The 20,078-nt window shown below is 43.4% G+C and overlaps 1 protein-coding gene across 2 annotated transcripts in view; it reads left to right on the top strand.

The window, feature by feature from the left end:
* RAPGEF5 (Rap guanine nucleotide exchange factor 5) overlaps nt 1-20,078 on the top strand; it is a gene marked incomplete at its 5' end in the record, with an annotated part of 212,147 nt that overhangs the window by 177,607 nt on the left and 14,462 nt on the right. For both annotated transcript variants that reach the window (XM_080940475.1, XM_080940476.1), the window contains 6 exons: nt 1,525-1,622; nt 3,765-3,887; nt 5,745-5,923; nt 15,253-15,343; nt 18,499-18,549; nt 19,744-19,831. In XM_080940475.1, coding sequence (XP_080796601.1) covers nt 1,525-1,622; nt 3,765-3,887; nt 5,745-5,923; nt 15,253-15,343; nt 18,499-18,549; nt 19,744-19,831 — 630 coding nt within the window. The remainder of the gene's footprint in view (nt 1-1,524; nt 1,623-3,764; nt 3,888-5,744; nt 5,924-15,252; nt 15,344-18,498; nt 18,550-19,743; nt 19,832-20,078) is intronic.

Here is a 20,078-nt window from a genome sequence, read left to right on the forward strand (position 1 = left end):
CCCTTCTTACCACGGGCTCCACTATAGACACAGGACAGGATGGGAGCCCAGAGGTGACGGAACAGCTTCAGGTTGTTGACATGACAGTGTTAAGGAAACTCTTACCTCAGTCAGGACAGAAGACACCAGAGCAGATGCACAGAGCCATTTGTGACTGGATTGAATTATTTAAACAATATTACCTCACTGTGGAGGAAGGATTGTAAAGGATGCCTCTGGGAGTTTCTTAGCTCTTTAATGCTTGTTTCTTTCTATCGGTCTTTCTGAGAGTGTGGAAGCATTCCTTCTTTAATAATGGTAAATTCGTAAGCTTCTGGTAACTTGCGAAGCCCTTTTAAAGATTTTCCTTAAAGGTTTTGAACAGCTGTTAGCCAGGATCATGATGTAATAAGACATAAAAATTTTAAATTTTAAAAATGTAAGTGTGTATATAGAGGTAAGCTATTGTACATTTTTTAAAGATTTTTTTTATTTATTTAATGTATATAAGTACACTGTCGCTGTCTTCAGACACACCAAAAGAGGGCATCAGATCCCATTACAGATGGCTGCAAGCCACCGTGTGGTTGCTGGGAATTGAACTCAGACCTGTGGAAGAACAGACTGTGCTCTTAACCACTGAGCCATCTCCCCAGCCCACTATTGTACATTTATGATTTAACAAAATAATCCTAAAAACACAAAAGCATTTTGCAGTAAGGAAATACAGTGGCAGTGTTTGCAGAGAGAATCAGCCTTTGACTTGCATGTAAAGCAGGCCTCCCAAAAAGTCATTGGTGTTGTTCATTGTACAAGCTTTATAGCTAATTTCAGGGAAATATATTGATCCATTTCCCAAAAACGAGAACTCGTAAGCAGTTTGTAACAAAGGCTTTGCAAATGTTCTCTTTATCCCAGTAATTTCATCCTGGGTGAAGTCTGTCTTTCAAAGCTCACTCATATGTTAAACAGACAGGGATTTATATGCAAGGCTGTTGACTTCAGCAATATATGTTATGGCTTCTGAAATGACAGAACCATCTCTCGAGGCTGTTATGGGCCAGGCTTTGTGCTAGTACTTAACATATATTAATTTATATTACTGAAAAGGGAAACCATTAAATGTTCAGCGTTAGAGGAATGATTAAATGGTGGTGTAATGGGCTGTTATATAACCAATTAAATATGACATACAAACAGTAAGTAAATGCTTATAATTATAAAGCCATATAGGATTAATTACTAGTGTAAGTGTGGGGACAATTGCACGTGCACTTTAATATGCTGGTATAGAGACTTACTTGGTGATTTTAGACAGAAGGGGATATGGGTAGATTTTCCCATCTACCATAAACTGTCCTGTTCAACTCAGGAGGGGTCACACTAGGAGGTAATATTCCTGACACCATGTCAAAGTATGCAAAAATAAACACACTCACCCAAAGTCTGTTTACATACTTTAATTTTTCTTGAGCAGGTTTTATTCATGATATGCAATGCATAGGCTGGCTTGTTTCTAACTACTCTCTCTCTTTTTTAATAAAGAAAAGCATGAATTTCAGCCAAACGACTTGGCCATTTCCAAATCCCTGGAGGCATCTGGTCGCATATACGTCTACCGGAAAGATCTGGCTGACACTTTGGTAAGGACCTTGATGCTGGCACTTGAAACACCAGTACCAGACTCAATGATGTCTTTATGCTTTATGGAAAAGAAAACGTTAAGTTATTTTCTCTTGCAACCAAGTGGCATGTCTTTTGCAAGTCAGAGTTCAGACTTAAGGGATTAACCTCCCTAGAATCAGCCTTACCTTTCTTTTTTTTTTTTTTTATAGAAAAGTATTTTAAATTGTGACTCCCTGTCCTATGGAATCTTGACTTGGTCTCTTCTTTGGGGGAGCCATATGGGCATGGGGGTTAAGAAATATTCACAGTTGGACAGAGAGACTAGGAGCCTGTCCTTTTGACTGTCCCATTTTCCTTAATGAAAGGTAGATTTTTCAGCCTTTCCTGCCTGCAGTGAGTCAGTAACTATGGGATATCAGACACCTGTGAAGAGCAAGATTCTAAAGGATATGATTTTATTTTTTCCCATGAAAGAAAACAATCTAAGTGCAGCTTTTATGGGTTCTTTCCAAGAAAAACCCACACTCCAACTGCTCCCCCATGACTTCCTCCTTCAGCCACATAGTTACCTGGTACAATTCCCCCAGGGCTTTATGATAAAGGGCCTCTCGGAGAGTCTAAGGTAGGCCCGGGTGATGTCCCAGGAGAATCAACAGATGCCTTTGAGCTACATTCTAAGAAGACTAAGACTCCATCCTGCCCTCCAGCGGTTTCCACAGCTGCTCCTTCTGGGTAGCAGATTTAGGAATTTCCTCTTCTTAGTCTACTTAGCATGGTTGGGACCTAAGACGTGATGGCTCACTATGACCACAAAATCAAACCCAGAGGGTAGAGTAGAAAATATAAGGCAACGGTCAGCCTTGTGGAACCACATGGTAAAAGACCCGTGCTGAAGGACAAATTTGAGGAAAATTAAAATGGACCAAAGGCCAGGTTAGCTCGAAATTCAGCTATCAGTTCTGTAGACCACTTTGGCTTTATTTCTATCCTAGCAGACAATCTCTGAGAAAGCTTAGCTCCCGGCCTCAGTGCCACAGACTCTGTAAGTTCACAGATCCAGTTGGTGCCTGACAATACTACATCCTCAGAGAGGCAGAGATGCCATTTGTGCTTGGCCGCTCGGCTTGCAAGGCAGGCTTCCCTGTGGGGAAGTCTGTGAAGGTCGGCTGTGTTAGGGTCTTGTTTGGTTTGTTTTGTTCTGGTAGCAAGCATTTTCATAAACATCAAAGTTCTAAAACTGGCATGTAATACACATAATTTATTTTTGCAGAATAGGCCTTGTCCTTTTAAAAATACACTCATTCTTGAAACTGACCCCATAGACGTTAGGCAAGTGTAACTGCCCGTCACTGAGTCACACCACAGCCAGTTTCTCTTTTAAAATCATGAGCACTCTGACTCCAAACTCTCGAATGAGAAAATGTACATTTTAATTAGAAAATACAGCAATTTTAGAGAAAATGCCAAATTGCTTATTTGATAACATCAAACGTGATGATAGATTTAAGGCAGTATTATGAAGCAAATGCTGTTAGCAAAATACGTGATTGCACCCCTCCCTCCATGAGGGAAAACCAAAGCAAAACCGTTGTTATGTAGAATATATTAGTCACAGGGGCTCTAAATAAAATAGTTTTTATTTCTATTTCATGTCAGATTTTTCACTTTCCAAGGGCCTTGTAATAAAATTTGTAAGCGTGTGTCTGAGATGAGACTAGCAAAGCGAGTTTCCTGTACAAGCCATGTCTGTCTTTATTGAAATGCTCCATGACATTTCTTTTGTTTGTTTTTATACTAACCCCTCCTGGCACATTAATTTTTACCAGAAGCCAAAGTGATTCCAGGGCTTTTCAGTTTCATTATGCTGTCTGTCAGGGCTGTGTTTTACAATCAGATTTGTGGATGTGTGGGAGCTGGTGGGGGAGGGAGAGGGGCAGACTATCTGGGTGAAGTGTCATTGATCACATTTGACTGTTGCAGGGCTGTTTCCTAAATTGGCTGTAACTCCCTGACAGTGAACAGAGCAGGGAAAATATTAAGTGCACTCGGAAAAGATTACTTCTCTAATCTGGGTTTCTCGAGCCTTCCTACAGGCAGCCCATTCACTGTGAAACATTGAGGACTACTGAAGATCCTTTTGCTTCTGTCTGTTGGTTTAGAATCCTTTCGCAGAAAATGAGGAATCCCAGCAAAGGTCGATGAGGATTTTGGGAATGAACACTTGGGACCTTGCTCTGGAATTAATGAGTTTTGATTGGAGTCTGTTTAATTCAATCCATGAGGTAAGCAGAGACCAAAAAGACAGGACTGCTAAATGTCATTTTAACATTTAGCCAAATGGTCTGTCTTTTGTGATGTTTGTGTGTTGATACAGTTGTGCTAGGCTGGTGTGGTGTTGAAAGTCTGCCCCATCCTAGGGAAAGGAGAATATGTACCATGCTTTGTTTGGTCCTTGTTCTGTCTTGGGCTTGGTATGAGGTAAGTGTGGATGTGCTAGGTTCATAAGTACAGATCCCTGTGGGCATGTGTATGACTTGTGGGGATGTGACTTTATAGATTTATACTGCTATATGATGTTGCGATGAGACTGAAGAGTGACTTTACCTTTAGTGTTAAGATTTCCATTTCTCTCTATACACATATACATCCGTCTTTTTACTTAGAAATACTCCACAAATTTTAGAGTATGCTATGAAACTTCAAATACTACCTTATACATTTTACATTTTTGTGTATGTGAACATCTCTCCTGGGGACATATTATAATGTTTATAAATTCTACACTAGAAGCAAAGGGCTCCCGACAGCTAAGTGGTAGCTGTGCTCACGGGAATCAGATGATAAAAACGCCACAACCCTGTAACCGTCATGTAAAGAAACGCTTCCTTCTGTCATAGTCTTTCCTTCTGGAGGGACTCGCGACAGATTTTTAATAGACCCATAGGCCTTTCATTCTGCGATATCTGTAAAATTTGTTCATATTTTCTCATTAAAACATTTCAGCACTGTGAGCCGTTTTGAGTGTGTTGTGAGCTTACTCAGGCTTGATGACTTCCCTCTTCAGACGTGTCAGTCAAGAAGGATCTGCCTCTGCTTGGGCAGCCTGGTTACTCTCATAAGATACATGCACTCAGTTGCAAACAAATCGCTTTACGGCTTTGCCTGTGGCCACACTAAATATTTACCGGTCTTGGCTTGCCTTTGTGAACTTCTGCACGCTGCCCTTAATCTCTGTTTTATTTCTGCTTATGGACTTACGATGTCTTCATAACACTAATTCTCAGAGTGCAGCTTTTAGACCATAACCATCAGCACCATCCTAGATGCCATGCGGTGGTGCCCACCTGTAATCTTCAATACTTGGAAGGCTAAGGCCAGAGAATCACTGGGGTCACAGGTTCAAGATCAACCTAGGCACCATGGTGAGACCTAGTCTCAAAGAACTTTTTAGCCTTTCATAGACTACTAATAAAAAACAAGGGGAGAGCTCCAGTAATCAGCCTCATCAGTGTTATGGGTGGTCCTGAGGACATTATAATAATCTGTATTGGCCCAGACGTGTGGTAGCAAATACCAGTATCATTTGTTGGCATATATAGGGGCTTCTTTTTAAGCTGTGTTTTTTTTTTTAAAGATTTATTTATTTTATGTATATGAGCACACTGTCACTCTCTTCAGACACACCAGAAGAGGGCATCAGATCCTATTACAGATGGCTGTGAGCCACCATGTGGTTGCTGGGAATTGAACTCAGGACCTCTGGAAGAGCAGTCAGTGCTCTTAACCACTGAGCCACCTCTCCAGCTCCTAAACTGTGGTTTAAACTTGAGAATGTTCCAGATTTTGTACCAGAATATCTTCCTTATTTTGGGGGGTGGAAAAGGTTGTATAAGGGTTCTAGGCAAACAGTTTTGAACAAAGTTTCTTATAATGTCTTGCACCAGTACGATGTGGTTACCCCTGTAAGAGGCGTGCACTGGGTTACAGAGGAACTAAAGACAAGTTAGTTTGAACCTGACTTGTCATGTGCCGTATTTTCTGTTGACACACTAAGGATATAGAAGGGCCCTCTTGAAACAGCCCATAAAGTGATTGAATTTTGCACCAGCTTGACCTGAAAATATACATGTTTCTTTCAGCAAGAGCTCATCTACTTCACCTTCAGCAGACAGGGGAGTGGAGAGCACACTGTGAACCTCAGCCTTCTGCTCCAGAGATGTAACGAGGTCCAGCTCTGGGTGGCCACGGAGATTCTGCTCTGCAGCCAGCTAGGCAAGCGTGTGCAGCTGGTGAAGAAATTCATCAAGATCGCTGCTCAGTAGGTCTCCTAGTGGTGGGCGCGCTATGTCTCTTACCAGCTTGAGAAAGCGTGGTGGTGTAGATTTCATTATTATTATCATCATCATCGAATTATTACTATGACTACTATAACTATGACTACTATTTCTTATAATGATAAGAAGGGTTGGGATATAAAAATGTTATGCTGAGTTAGTGGCCAAATGTTTAAAAGGCATGTTTCTGAATATTTATGCCTTTGCATTTGAAGGATTCATATCTTAAAGTAAATGTCAAAATACTAGACTAAAGCACCGAGCTGTGTGCTTAGACACTATAACCTGGTAGTGAGCACTTGAACAATATGGGGATGGTGCTGCAGTGGAGCTAGGGAAATAAAAAGATGCTGTGTGTGTGGTGGAGGTGTCATGGAAAGTCAGGGGCACTCTCAGATCCTGTTCACGGCTCCTTGACACTCATTGTGTGAGCTTCGCAGGCTTGTCAGTTGAAAGTCCTTGCACATCACCCTCTGGGTGTGTCTCCTCTGAATATGTCTCCCATGCATTCTGTGCTCCAACCCTGAAGTCATATGGTTGACCCTGTGGTTGCCCCTTTTACCCACTGATTGTGTTTATTCTTCAAGGCTGTGGGTCAAAGTTCCTTTCTATAGGATACCCCTGACTTACATGTGCACGATCAAAATCATCCCATGCAGACACATGTCTTACCTTTTCCGTTTATTATGGTTATTAAACTTACCTGTGTGTATAGGATTCCTTCCCTGGGCCACATTCACTAGCAAAGAATGGGGATTGTGTGTGATTGATGTTGTAACAGAGAAACTGTACAGAGCATGCCAATTAAGAGTGACTCAGTGAATGTTGAGAATGACATTTTAGTACCTTATTGGGGGACTCTTGAAAGTGCGTGTGTGGCTTGGCACTAAGCAGAGCCTCTGCCGTGGAAGCATGAGTGCCTGAGTTCATATCCCCAGCACCCGTGTAAAAGCCGGGTGCGGCCCACCTTTAACTCCAGCCCTGCGGGCAGGGGCAGGGCAGTCTGGGGGCTCCTGGCTCACACGTTTTACCTGAAATAGCAAGCTCCAGGCTCAGCCAGAAACTTCATCTCAAAACAGGAGGTGGATCTGGAGATGGTTGGGGCACCTTTAGTAACAGAACTCTCTAGGCAGAGGCAGGCTGATCTCTGGGGTTCAGGCTGGCCTGGTCTACACAGTGAGACCTTATCTCAAGAATATAAAAGTAAATCAAAAAAGGCACTCATCAGTACAAATCCTCTTGCCTCCACACAGCAGAGGATGAGCACGCATGCAAACACTCAGGAGCACGAGATCTCGTGTGTGTGTGTGTGTGTGTGTGTGTGTGTGTGTGTGTGTGTGTGATCAATGTGATCAATGCACATCTACATTATGAATGCATAGAAAGTATTGTTTGCACAGCTTTCCAATACAGGCAAACAGCACACATCCAAATGTCTCCCGGTGCCTTTTGTCTCCCGGGTTTCACATTTTACTCTTTGCCTTTGAAGTTGTGTTCACACCAGACACAACTCAAGGACAGCTGTCTCTTAGTTATCTGCATGGGATAAGCTTCAGGACCTGTTTGTATATCAGAATCCTTGGGTGTCCAGGTCCCTTGTACAGTGCAGTGTAGCATTTGTGTGTAACAGGCACATGCTCTCCTCCTCTTCACATCCTCTCTAGATCATGCCTACTACACAATGCCATGCAATCCTGTCAAATATGTGTTATACGGTTACATTATTCTAAAAAGCAAGCTGTAGAGAAAGAAAAAGAGGATTGGTCTCACCTTAGGGGGGACTATGGTCACTCCCAGGTAAGGGGAAGTCTCGATACCCAAGTGTGTGGGCAGTTAAAATACCAACAGGGGAAGATGGGCTGTGCTCCTTATAGGAGCAGAAATGACTTCCGTGGTCCATAACGGTGGCTGGGAAGTTCAGTTCTTTAGCAGGAAACTATTATTCCTGACTCAAAAGATATAAAAATGCAGGGCAGGGGTGTTGTAGCTGTTGTCTTTATTGGAGGGGGTAGTTCTCAGTCCCTTGATGAGGGGTGTCCTCCCTTTATGGAGGACAGGGTGAGTCTTAACCTTGAGTCACTACAGTAAATCAGGAAATTGCTATCCTGTGTTCCTGTAGAGATGTGGAAAATAATTAGTGGAGAGCCAAAAGCAGACTGTTTGGTTACAGAGAGATTTCTAGGAAATTTGGGGAGATGTCCTGGGAAGATTGAGGGTGAGAGAGAGGAGCAGAGGCAGGTGAGAAAGAGTGGCCAGTGAGAGAGGGGGAATGAACATAGCGTTGATTCAGGGTGACAGGGACTGGTCCCATTGCCATTTTGTGTACCAAAATGAGCCAACAGTATGGGAGGGAGTGACAGAGCATTAATGGAGGAAAACAGAGGAAGTCGAGGACTAATATAAAGAATTGTATCTGGCCTGGGGCAAAAGGGATAAAGGCCCCTTTTAGCCATAATTTTTATCAGCATCTAAAAGACGATTTTGCAGATGTGTCTTGGACAAATGGGGGAGCTCTTGTACGGTGAAAGCTATTGGGAGACATTACATAGAACATTGTGTTTGGGTGTAGGGTTCAGTAAGACATTTAAAAGACAGAGTGAAAACAGGTCTGGGGATAAGAAGGAAGAAAGAGTGGCCAACAGGAGGACCTAAATGGGAAGGAACCAGGAATATTTGTCTGGTCCCTGTCTTTAGGACCCATTTCAAACCAGTCCGGATCTGTTGTCATGGAAGCAGCATTGTTTGCAGAGGGCATACAAGCCATCCTTAGCAGCAGTCAGATCTGGTCCTTTGTAATCTTGGAGTACTGAAGAAGTCAAGGAGTCAAGCTGGTCCTTAAGGATGTTAGGCAGTTCTGAGCTGCTGACACAGAGGTTAACTGATGCAAAGAAGGCTTGAGTCCAGCTGTTTTGGTTCTGAGTCCCACAGTCAATGTCTAGAGTGGCAAGAAGAGGGATGGGTTGAATGGCCCATGGATCATTACTCCCCTTTCAGAGGTCACTTGAATTGCTTTTAGGGAATTTGGGAGAGTTGATCTCTCAGTAAATGCTTCAAGGCTGACAGAAGGGCAGGGAGGGGAGCAGCAGTTAGAATTTTTCAGAAGAGAGTCCAAGGAGCCATGATCAAGGTTAACAGTTGGGAAAGATCCAGAACATAGGTCAGGAGGTGATAACTGTGCAACTCTGTGGGGAACATTAAGAGACAAAGTTACACGAGGAAAACTTTTACATGAAATTGTACAACAGTCTGGACCAGCACCAGAATTCTGTAGCAAGATAAGGTAACAATAATTAGCTATTTGCTACTTCAGGCTCCAGCATAAGGAACATAGGCCTGGAAACTTTGTAAAAGAAGAAAGGTCAGCATCCAGGGAATGAATCAGAATAGAAAGTGTCTGAGTGAACTTTGTGTGTTTGTTTAAAGTATTAACAATCACAGGTACTATTTGATGAACAAAAACAGACTATCTTAAGTAAAACAAAACTTTTGATTAGAAACAATTTGATAAAGTAAAATTTTAAAATTGCTACTATTACTTTAAATTTCCATATCTAGTATTTGAAGTGACGACTTATATATTCTTGTTAACATCAAATTGTTATATCTATATTCTAAGAAACAATTTAGTTGGAAGTTGTATTTTCCAAAAAGAAATGATTTCCGAAGCTCTGAGTTCAATTACAGGGTATCAGACATCTTCCTTTGGTGAGACCCAGCATTTGCTAAGAGAGAACTGAAAGGGCATGACCAATTGAACTAGGATAGAGGTCCCATAATAGTCCAGTGCCAGGCTTATATGCCAGATTCTCATATTCACAGCATCCTCATATACAAGAGACATTGAGGGCAGAGTAACCACTCAACTCTGTTGCATTGACATTTAGGCTGTGTGTGCAGACTCTGAGATCCTCCACTGGGCAAGGGGATCTATCTCCCTGTCATGTGAGACAGAATTCATCTTTAAATAAGGAGGAGACTTTATACGCTGGTCCAGCGTACATCCTGAGTTGGTCAGGCCTATGCAGACAGAGGCAGAAACTGTAGGCTCCTGGCAGGTCATATTCCCCATGCATCCCTGTTCTATGCTGATGGTCCATCATCCAAGGGAACTGCTTGAGCCTGGGGGTTTCCTGCTATGCAAATATACCATATGTTTAACCCATTTTACTGAAGCATTCAATTTTTATAAGCAAGTTTTAATATACCTGATTTTGAATATTAATCTATACTCAATAAACTTTGAGTTTACTTTAAACTTACTTTTACTAAGTTTACTTTTGACTTACTTGCTGCAGGATTAACTTTGTAACGTATAGAGAAACCTGTATAATAAGAGACATAAATTGATCTCTCCCTCCAAATAACCTACATTTGTATTTATGATAACTTGTCACTAACTAGTATCCTAATTATCTTTAACAGTTTATAATGTTACTAACTCTTTTAAAAGATTAGGATTTTGTAATTTTATCTCTGTTAAATTTTAGCCTTAAAAATAGCATTTTTGTATTAAAGATCCTTTGGTATCAAAATAAAGTTTAAACCATAAATACAGTGCCACAGAGAAAATGAGAACTTCATTTTCCTGATCCTTGTATAATGTACTTTTACAACATGCCAGACTTTTGTTTGTTTGTCATATGACTCGTTTTGAAGACAAACCATCTTAGCCGCCTGGTGTTGCCTCCTTGGTCTAATAAAAGGAGATGGAATGATTAGCATAGGGCTCAGTGCACCCAGTTGATTTATACCACATGGTCACCTTAACTGTGATGGCAGTAAAGTCACACAGTGCTCTCTTTCTCTCAACTTGGTCACATGGCTGCCATGGTGGGCCCAGACCCAACTCCAGCGCCAGCCTTCTCTGTACAGTAGAAATAATTTTCCCATGCCCAGAAGACATTTGAACCTCTGTGAGGCTGAACCCAGTGATCTATACATCTGTAACCAGTTTGTGTCTTGTCTGCAGATAGGAGCAGACAACTAGAGATGCTTTTACTTCTTGGCTGTTAAAGATACAAGCCAGATCTCCCAGGCTACGAGAGGCAGAAACAGAAGTAGGCCAGAAGAATAAGGCGAAAGCGTTCTGTGCTATCTCCGTTAGGAATGTTGTCATTTGATGTGAGGTTGCAGGCCCAGCTGGAATTCTGGCTCTGGGTGTGGTTGTAAGCCAGAGCCTAGAGAATGAAAGTTAACTGAAAATGAAGTTTTACACTAGAAGCCAATGTCCAGTTGAGTAAAGCATCCAGAAATGACCAAATGCCCCTGGGATGTAAGAGGTGTACCCAACCTATAGAACCCAAGGGTTAAGGACCCACAGGGCCAGTGGAAAGTTGTCAGACCTTTTGGCTGAGCATGTGATCTTGCAGACAGTGGTTAAGTCTCAGGTGCCTTCAACCAAAGAAACCTTAAAATGTTCCGGAAGGCTAAGCTCCAGTGAGCCTCCAAACCTAACTAGGTTCCTCAGAGTTAGGCTCATGATTACCTTGTCCCGGGGTTATTTTTCTGTGTTACCTGTGTGTTCTGTTGAATACAGTATGGCTTCCCACCCAGGTCAGACTGTGTGAGGGTGAGGCAGTAAGAGAAGAGAGGAAGGGCAGAGACAGAGTGAGAAGAGCAGGCTGCCTGAGAGAACCCAAGGCCCTGCTGGGGCTCAAGCTGCTAGTAGGCTTGTATTTCCCATCCTGGGTCTTCTGCACCATTGCGTGATTACTTAGGCAGCTGTAAAGAGAGAAGAGAGGTTCGGTCTGCCTTTACGTGGGACCATGTTTATTCACTACGAGGGAGCATCTGGTTACCCATGTGTGTGGACAGCCAAAATGCTACAGGGGAAGGTGGGTGACGGCAATGGACAGGAATGACTTCCATGAGCCTCAAGGGGAGCTGGGAAGCTTCGTCCTTCGGCAGGAGACCATCATCTATACTGACTTGTTTGGGAGAATCCGAGCAAGGAAGACAGCCCCTGTAGTTCAGTGTAAGTATAGCCATGTGGAATTAACTGCTGGTACCCAACCTGAGACTGGTTTAAACTACAGCTCCAAATCCTGTGGGTGTGGAGGGCTGGATGCACGTCAGCCTGGCTTGTTGCTAAGTGCAGATTGCTTGTTTTGTGTGTGGGTCTGGATAAGGCCTTGTGGGAAATCGGGCTTCAGGCTGAAGGTGCTCCCGCAGCTCAACATGCTGCTCTGTAGAACAGAATGAAGAAGTTCCTAGTTTGGAGTCTGTGTCTGTCTGTCTGTCCAAGTTTTAAGAAAGGGCAAGCTGAATATCAGGTATGGGAGTGGAGAGAGGGAATGCTGGCGAAAGGAACAACCTTTGCTGCTCTCGGGATTCTGGGTAAATGTCTTTCCTTGGAGGATGCCCTGAAGATCGGCTACAACAGGTAGGCAGCCTCTGTGACTGTGAGCATCCTGTGGAGGCAGGACTGACTGGCAAGGGACTGATGGGCTCAGGATGTCCTTTAGGAAAGTTCTCTTGAGAGTAGAACAGAGTGTGGCCTGTTGTCCAAATGACCCCAGATGCAAGAGGTTAGGGAGCTCTGCTGTGACTCAGTGGAGGAGCAGGTAATATGTCTATATCCTGAGCTACCCCTTTTGTGCAGAGTGGGATTTTTGTTGTTGTTGTTTTGGTTTGTTTGGGGTTTTTTGGTGGTTGTAGTTTGTGCTGTCTGCTTGCTTGTTAGCTCAGCCAGAGTGTTCTAAAAACAGTCTCTGAGATTCCTGAAGGTGGATTAAGTGGTTAAGGATTTCTCACCACAGGAGTTAGGCAGATAAATGGGAAACCAACTCAGTTCCAATGAGAAAAGAGACACCACTCAGATCCTTCCCAGAGTGTAAGATTGGATCTGTCCTGAGGAAATGAAACATACTCATGTCTTCTCCTAGCTCCACGCTGCTGAATTATTTATGGTTCTGGTCTCTGTCCTAGCCCATGGAACAGAATGCCAACTGAAACATAAAGTTAAATTCCCTATAATCACACTGTAGGAAGAGCCAAGGGAAAACAGTCATTTCCACAATCATGAAGTGTCTTCCCTTGCCTAAGGCACCTAATTTGCATATTCATGGTTCCTTATTTGCATATTCATGTCCCCCCCCTCTCATCATTCTCAGCCCCCACCTCTGTGGACTGAGGAGATTCTATTTCCTCGCACAGACAAAGGAATGGTTGCTGGACTGGAATGCTTAGTGTCAGCCTGCTCTTATCTCAGAATGAATGGCCCATGGTAACAGGATCCCAGGCTGAATGGCTTCTAGCTTCTGCTCAGAATCAATTGTGTCTATATTAATTTAATTTCTTTTTGGAAGCAAGTTCAGATGGGGTGTGTGTGTGTGTGTGTGTGTGTGTGTGTGTGTGTGTGTGTGTGTGGTGAGTGTGTGTGTGTGTGTATTCGTGCATTCCTGTATGTGTGTGTGTGCACATGTGATAATTTTATGACTAAAATGAAGCTATGTGGACCAGAAGAAATGGTGAGGGAGTGACAGATGAAAGATGGGAGCCATCTAAACTAACGGTGCTAAGTGAAAAGGCTTCTAATCAGGAAAGACAATAACCGTGTACGTGAAAGTTTTTATTTCCAGCTTCAGCACCTGCTCTGTGCACGGTTTGCTGTGCATTAGCAACTGGCTGTACGCATTAAAATAAAAACGAGTAGAATTGTCCTCCAGCCAGAATCAGCTTCCTTGCTGATGGGGACAATAACCTGTAGGACTCGGGGCTAGGAGGTGTCCTCACCATGAATCCACACAGGTCTAGGACATGCCATCCACTGTGGATCCTCTCATTCTCACTGTGTAGGGCCCCCGCAGAAGAGCTGGTAGTTCAAACATCTTGTCCAGAGATGGAGCTAACTCAAGCCTTTTCTGCCTGTGGGCGCTGTCTGTGGTCTAGGATGCTGGAAGTGGGTGGGGTCAGTACCAGGAGAGTCTCAAAAGCTGTCCTAGACAGGAAGCTGAAACCGGCCAGACCTGGGCACCAGCCATACAGAGATGGCTTAGTAGTGCTCTGCCTGCTAGACCTATGTCCCCAGATTCCTCCGCACTAGGCATGGAGGCAACAGTGTCTGTTGTTCCTTTCTTCATGGGAAGAGAACTTCCGACCAGACGTAGAAGTCCAGGTACAACCAGATGGAGCAGTGTCTGGCTCACAAGCTAGACAGGACGTCCAGAACACAGCCTAGGCCGTTTCCCTAATTCTGAACTGCACATGCTTATTCATTCCCCTGCCCTAAGATGTCACAGCTTTGGGGTACGGTTAGCATGTCTCGGCTTCAGCCAGAGGACGTGGTGGTAGCAGCTTCCCAGCACTGGGCAGTTGAGGGCAGTCTAAGCTGTATGACAGGTTCCATGCAGCCTGGGCTGCATAATGAGGCTCTGTCTCAAAACAAACAAAACTGAACAAACAGCAGGAGCACCTTTCATGTCGATAGCTTTTGTACCATCGTGTAATAGCTGGAAGCCTAATGGGAAAAAAAATCACAAATGAGAAGTTTCATGACAAAGATATCCATTGCAGCATTTGGGTAACCGGGAAGAACTGAAACTGGCAAAGGACACAACAACCAGAGCCACTCATTTTAAAAGCTGTAAAACATCTCTTTTTATTTAAGAGACAAGGACGTGTGTTTCTCTAGGCAGGCCTTCAGCACTTCTAGTAGTGAAAGATAACTTCTGAATCTCCTGTCTCCACCCCTAGTGTGAGGATTACAAAAGCTCCATTTTGTTTTCTCACTTTTATGAAAGAGAAATGTGGCACACTATCCTATAACATATGCCATACGCTCAGATAGATACATGGTAGGTAGATTGGTGGATGAATAGATAGATAGATAGATAGATAGATAGATAGATAGATAGATAGATAGATAGATAAATAGTACATAGATGATTGAAAGATTAATAAATAGATGATAAATAGATGATTGATAGATTAATAGATGTAGGTAGATGATTGATGATTGATTAATAGATGATGGATGGATGGATGGACAGGCAGACAGTTGATAGATACATTTTTCTGTTAGCAAAGAATGACATGGCAGAATGAATGAAAGAATGTAGACCTGTGACGTGGGAGGGACCCATCAGCTGGACACAGGAAAGGCACAGAGACCTAAGCAGAGCAGAGCTGCAGGACTCTCTGTGGTGGGTACAGAGAAGTTGGCATTTCAAATCTCAGTCACTAGAGTCACAAATGTGCATCAAGGACATGAGAGGGGTGTGTGGAATGGACAGTGGCAGGTGTGGGGTTTATTAGTGACTGCCCGCTGTTTGAGAGAGTGTTGTCTCAGTCTCCTCTACTCCTTTATCCACAGCTGCAAAGCCCAGCAGAACCTAAACTCTTTCTTCGCCATCGTGATGGGTCTCAACACCGCCTCTGTCAGCCGGCTGTCACAGACCTGGGAGGTGAGCCCTGGGTTTTCCGCGGGGACTTAGGGCACGGGACAAAATGAATCTCTCCAGGGAAGCCTGTATAAGATTTAAATGGTCTAAATGAGATTCTGCTTCCGTAAAGACGTTTTGAGTAGGACTGTGGCAGGGCGGTAGGAACTATTTCTATCAAATGGCGTCTCGTGTGATTTTTTTTATTGAATATTTTATTTACTAACATTTCTTGAGTGATCTTTAACATGGTTCTCTAATATATATGAAAAATATTCTTTTAAAGTGAGTGTTTTAATTTCTCCTCGCCCTCCTGCATTCCCTGAAGGCAGCCTTCACGCTGGCTCGTCATCCTCTAGTCTAGCCTGGAAGCGAGGTGCACACAGAGGTGAAGCTAAACTTCAGGGCTCCCACTTGCAGGCCTTGGCATGTTCACTTGGGCATGGTTATCTTTTTCTGTGTTCTAATTTGCTTTTCTCTTTTGATTTATTTATTTTATGTCTATGAGTACATTGTTGCTCTCTTTAGACTTTACCAGACGAGGGCATTGAATCCCTTTGCAGATGGCTGTGAGCCACCATGTTGTTGCTGGGAATTGAACTCAGAACCTCTGGAAGAGCAGCCAGTGCTCTTAACCACTGAGCCATCGCTCCAACCCTTTAACTTTCTTAAAGAGGAATTTCCATATTTACAGAAATGACATGCAGGTGGCCAGTCTATTGGCCCACGGGCTCTGGAAGATGTGTGAGAAGAACAGAACCAGAGGAATAGAAGTAGCCAGAAGCATCAGACAGACCTCTCCCTTAGGCCCCACCCTTCTTTCTGTTTGCTTTTGTTTCCTGGCCACCTCTCAGGGATGGCTGCCTTGCTCTGTGCACTGTTCCTCTTGCAAATGTCTCTCTCCAATACCCTTGGTCCACTGTGTGGTCCTCTGTGGTCCCCTTGGTGTCCCCTGTTCCTGTAGCTGACTCATTCTCCTAGTCAGGAGCTGTGCCCGGTGGAATGCTCTGTGCTCTCCCTCCAGGGAATCGAACGAAAGAAAGATGTGAAAGGGTTCTGTTTAAGCAAACTGGATAGCCAAGAACATTAAAGATTAAAAGGGATGGACAAGAACTACAGGAAGACAAATGGAGGGCAAGGGTCTTCACTGAATGGATTAGAATGAAGCCTCAAAAGAACCTTTGACTTGCAGAAGTAATTGAATTAGATCTAAATATCCAAATCTGCACATCGACTGCCTACTGTGGGTCCCACACACTACACGGCATTGCTGCCACACAGAAAACAAACACCAGAGAACACTGCTGTGTGGTGAAGGATCCTCAAGTCTCTCAGGCCCAGGGAGAAGCAGAGCAGCTGAGGAAACTAAGAAGCCTGGGCAGAAGGGCTTTGGTGGCTGAGGAGGAGTGAGGCAGGCCTTCCCAGCAGATGAAACCATGGAATCTCAGAGTCAAAGGACGTAACCATGTTATCAGATAAAGGAAGAGAACTAGGTTTGAGAAGAGCAGTCAGAGCTCAGCAAATTTTTACGCTACGCCAATTTTCTGTTGTCATCACGGCGCAGCCAGGGCTAATGATGGCCATGGGAGGTTCCAATAGGTTATTTACAAAATAGTCTCTCAGCCGCTTGCCTCCTGTTTGACCTCTGGCTAAGCCAGTTTGATTCAAAGCACACTGAGTTTGAGGTGCCCCTGGGACATTCATTGAGATGTTGGACAGACTGAGATATGGCTCAAAGGAAAGACTGGAAGTAATTGCAAGAGTTTGCATTTTATACTTTATTTGTTGTAGAGAGGTTATTTCCAGGTAGATTTGGCAACTTACTATGGAAGAGCTGAGTCGAACCAAAATTATCCCATTGGAAAAGTCAGGTAGTTTTAAAGTTTAATAATTGTAAAGTTATCACTGTTGCCTTGATTTGGTTTGAAAAACAAAACCCCTCTGGTATATCTTGAACCTTGGTGCTAATGCTAATAATCTGTTAACCAGCAACCATGGACATTTGTATGTTCATGTTTATGGGTTGTTGCTGAAAGCTGAGGCCAGAGAGGGTGCAGACTCACACTAAACACACTGCTGGAAAAGGCTATGGGTGGGGGCAGAACCTCAATTGGGTCAGCTTTCTACAACAGGCCACTAGGGTGTTATGAAAGGATCGGTGTTTTCTCCTATTTCTGTCACGTTCCCGGGTCCCTGTTCATGGAGCCTGTGGTTCTACCTGGGAGGATGGCACAGCTACACATTGCTGTCTCTGTCATTTTACAAGCCTCCTGTTGCAGGCAGACTCGGTGATTCAGTCTGCTAAGGTGCAAGGGGCATCACCTAAGTTTTACACATTTTTACAGTCTCACTTCTGTTGTGCAATGCAGCGAAGCCATTTATATTAAACCCAGTCGGCCAACGTGGTTATCTCCCTCTCAGTGTAGACTATTAGAGAGATGAGAACATTCGTCAGAGATGATATAGGACTGAAGTCTAAGAACTTACTAAATAAACACAAGTGTGAAGAATGTCCAGCCAGCTAGATCCCTCTATCCTGTGGCTGCAGAAATATTTTTAGCAGCATGCCTAACCATGACCAACCATACTGAGTTGATGATGGAAATTGCATAATGAGATGAAATCAGGGCAGAGCCCCATGACAGGTATTTATGTTCAGAGATGTGTTGGTGAATAAGCAGAACTCAATGCAAACATCCCTTAGTGCCCCTGTCTCAGTCAGGGTTTCTATTTCTGCACATCATGACCAAGAAGCAAGTTGGGGAGGAAAGGGTTTATTCAGCTCATACTTCTACATTGCTGTTCATCACCAGAGGAAGTCAGGACTGGAACCCAAGCAGGTCAGGAAGCAGGAGCTGATGCATAGGCCATGGAGGGATGTTGCTTACTGGCTTGCTCCCCCTGGCTTGCTCAGCCTGCTTCATTATAGAACCCAGGTCTACCAACCCAGGGATGGCACCACCCACAAAGGGCTGGGCCCTCCCCCCTTGATCACTAGTTGAGAAATGCCTTACAGTTGAATCTCATGGAGGCATTTCCTCAACTGAGGCTCCTTTCTCTGTAGTAACTCCAGCTTCTGTCAAATTGACACAAAACCAGCCAGTACAGCCCCCTTCTCAGAGTAGCTACCTTCTGTGACCCTTGTGGTTTCTGACTGTGTTCATTTTTTACCTTTTTAGAAAATCCCTGGAAAATTTAAGAAGCTTTTTTCTGAACTTGAGAGTTTAACGGTAAGTAAAAGAGATTTATTCTTCCAATTAGTTTTAGTGCTCTTTCCTTCTGGGTTCAGGAACTGTTTGTTCTCCATGATGTCGAAGCCTAAATTGACTGCTTGCATCTAAAAGTACAGTTTTGAGCCTGGTGATAGAATCCTGGGGCTTTGGGGAGACGAGGTTGGAAGATTACAAGTTGTAGGCCAGCCTGGACTGTGAAACAGGTGACTCAAAGGGAGGCTAACATGGAAGGGAGAGATCTCACAGGACCCCAACTCTAGACAAAGAGCCAGAGACAGCTAAAGAACACTGAGAGTAGACAGACAGTCAGTTGTTCAATGCCAAGTGATCGGCCCCAAATTCATATGCATTTAAGGGACATTGTGCAGCTAGAACAGGTTATATTTATATATTTAGGAATACACACATAACCCCTTATTTGCACATACGTATATATTAAAGAAAAGGAGACACAGATTTGAGAGAGAACAAGGGTGCAGGTTTGAGAAGGGTTAGAGGGAGAAGAGGGATATAATTTCAAATATTTTTAACTTAAAGACAAGAATAAGTGATAGAGGTAAGTAGGTATGCAGATGGGTAGGTGAGAGTCAGACAGACAGATGGACAGATGATAGATGTAGATAAGGAATGAAGGACAGTGACCATTAGTGCTGTCTCCTCTCCCCGTGAAATCTATATGATTTCTCACAGGCCATTTTCCAGTTCACAACATGACACTAATTGTTATGAATTTAGTGAGTAACTAGTGTGATATGCATTAATCTTTCCTCCTCCTGTACAGTTTCTGAGGTTTTACATGCAAGCTTGTTTTTAGATCTTGGCATTGTCTTTGTGTTCTACAGGCAGTTTCCCTTGGCCATGTACATAACAAAAGATGTTGAGGTCACCTCATGGTAGAAATCATGCAGAGGAGACCGCTCTGGAAGAACCTATTTGAGGGAAATGATAGGGCAGTCAAAAAGTGACTGTTGTCTCCCATTATCATAAACCAATAATTTGAATTCTGTGTGTTGCCTAGATTCCTTACCCTAATTAGTGGGGCTGTTCTCCAAGGAGACCTTTATCACTTCATTCTGAGGAAGAATCTCTGTGTCCAGTCATGTTCGAACTGTACGGCACATGTAGATTGAGAACTGCTTCCATGACACACTGATTTTTTTTCTTTCTCTTTGTGATCTGATTGGTTGGCAGGATCCTTCCCTGAACCACAAAGCCTACAGGGATGCATTCAAAAAGATGAAGCCGCCAAAAATCCCTTTCATGCCATTATTGCTCAAAGGTAACAATTTCCTATCTGTTACGGTATGCAGTGCCATCTCCTAGAAGTGCTTCCTTCCTAACTACAGCAGAAAATAACAAAATTCTCAGTTCATGTCTTAGAGTAGCCTCGACTTTCATACCTCCATTTTAGCATGGAATTGTTGTTCAAATACCCAGCTGGTTTGTTTGGTTTTGCTTTTAATATATGGAGTGCTTGCTTGTACTTGAGCAGTGTCACCAGAAATTTGTGGTCTAAATTGCTTTGT

The sequence above is a fragment of the Micromys minutus genome (assembly GCF_963924665.1).
Source record: "Micromys minutus genome assembly, chromosome: 1".
Lineage (NCBI taxonomy): Eukaryota > Metazoa > Chordata > Mammalia > Rodentia > Muridae > Micromys > Micromys minutus.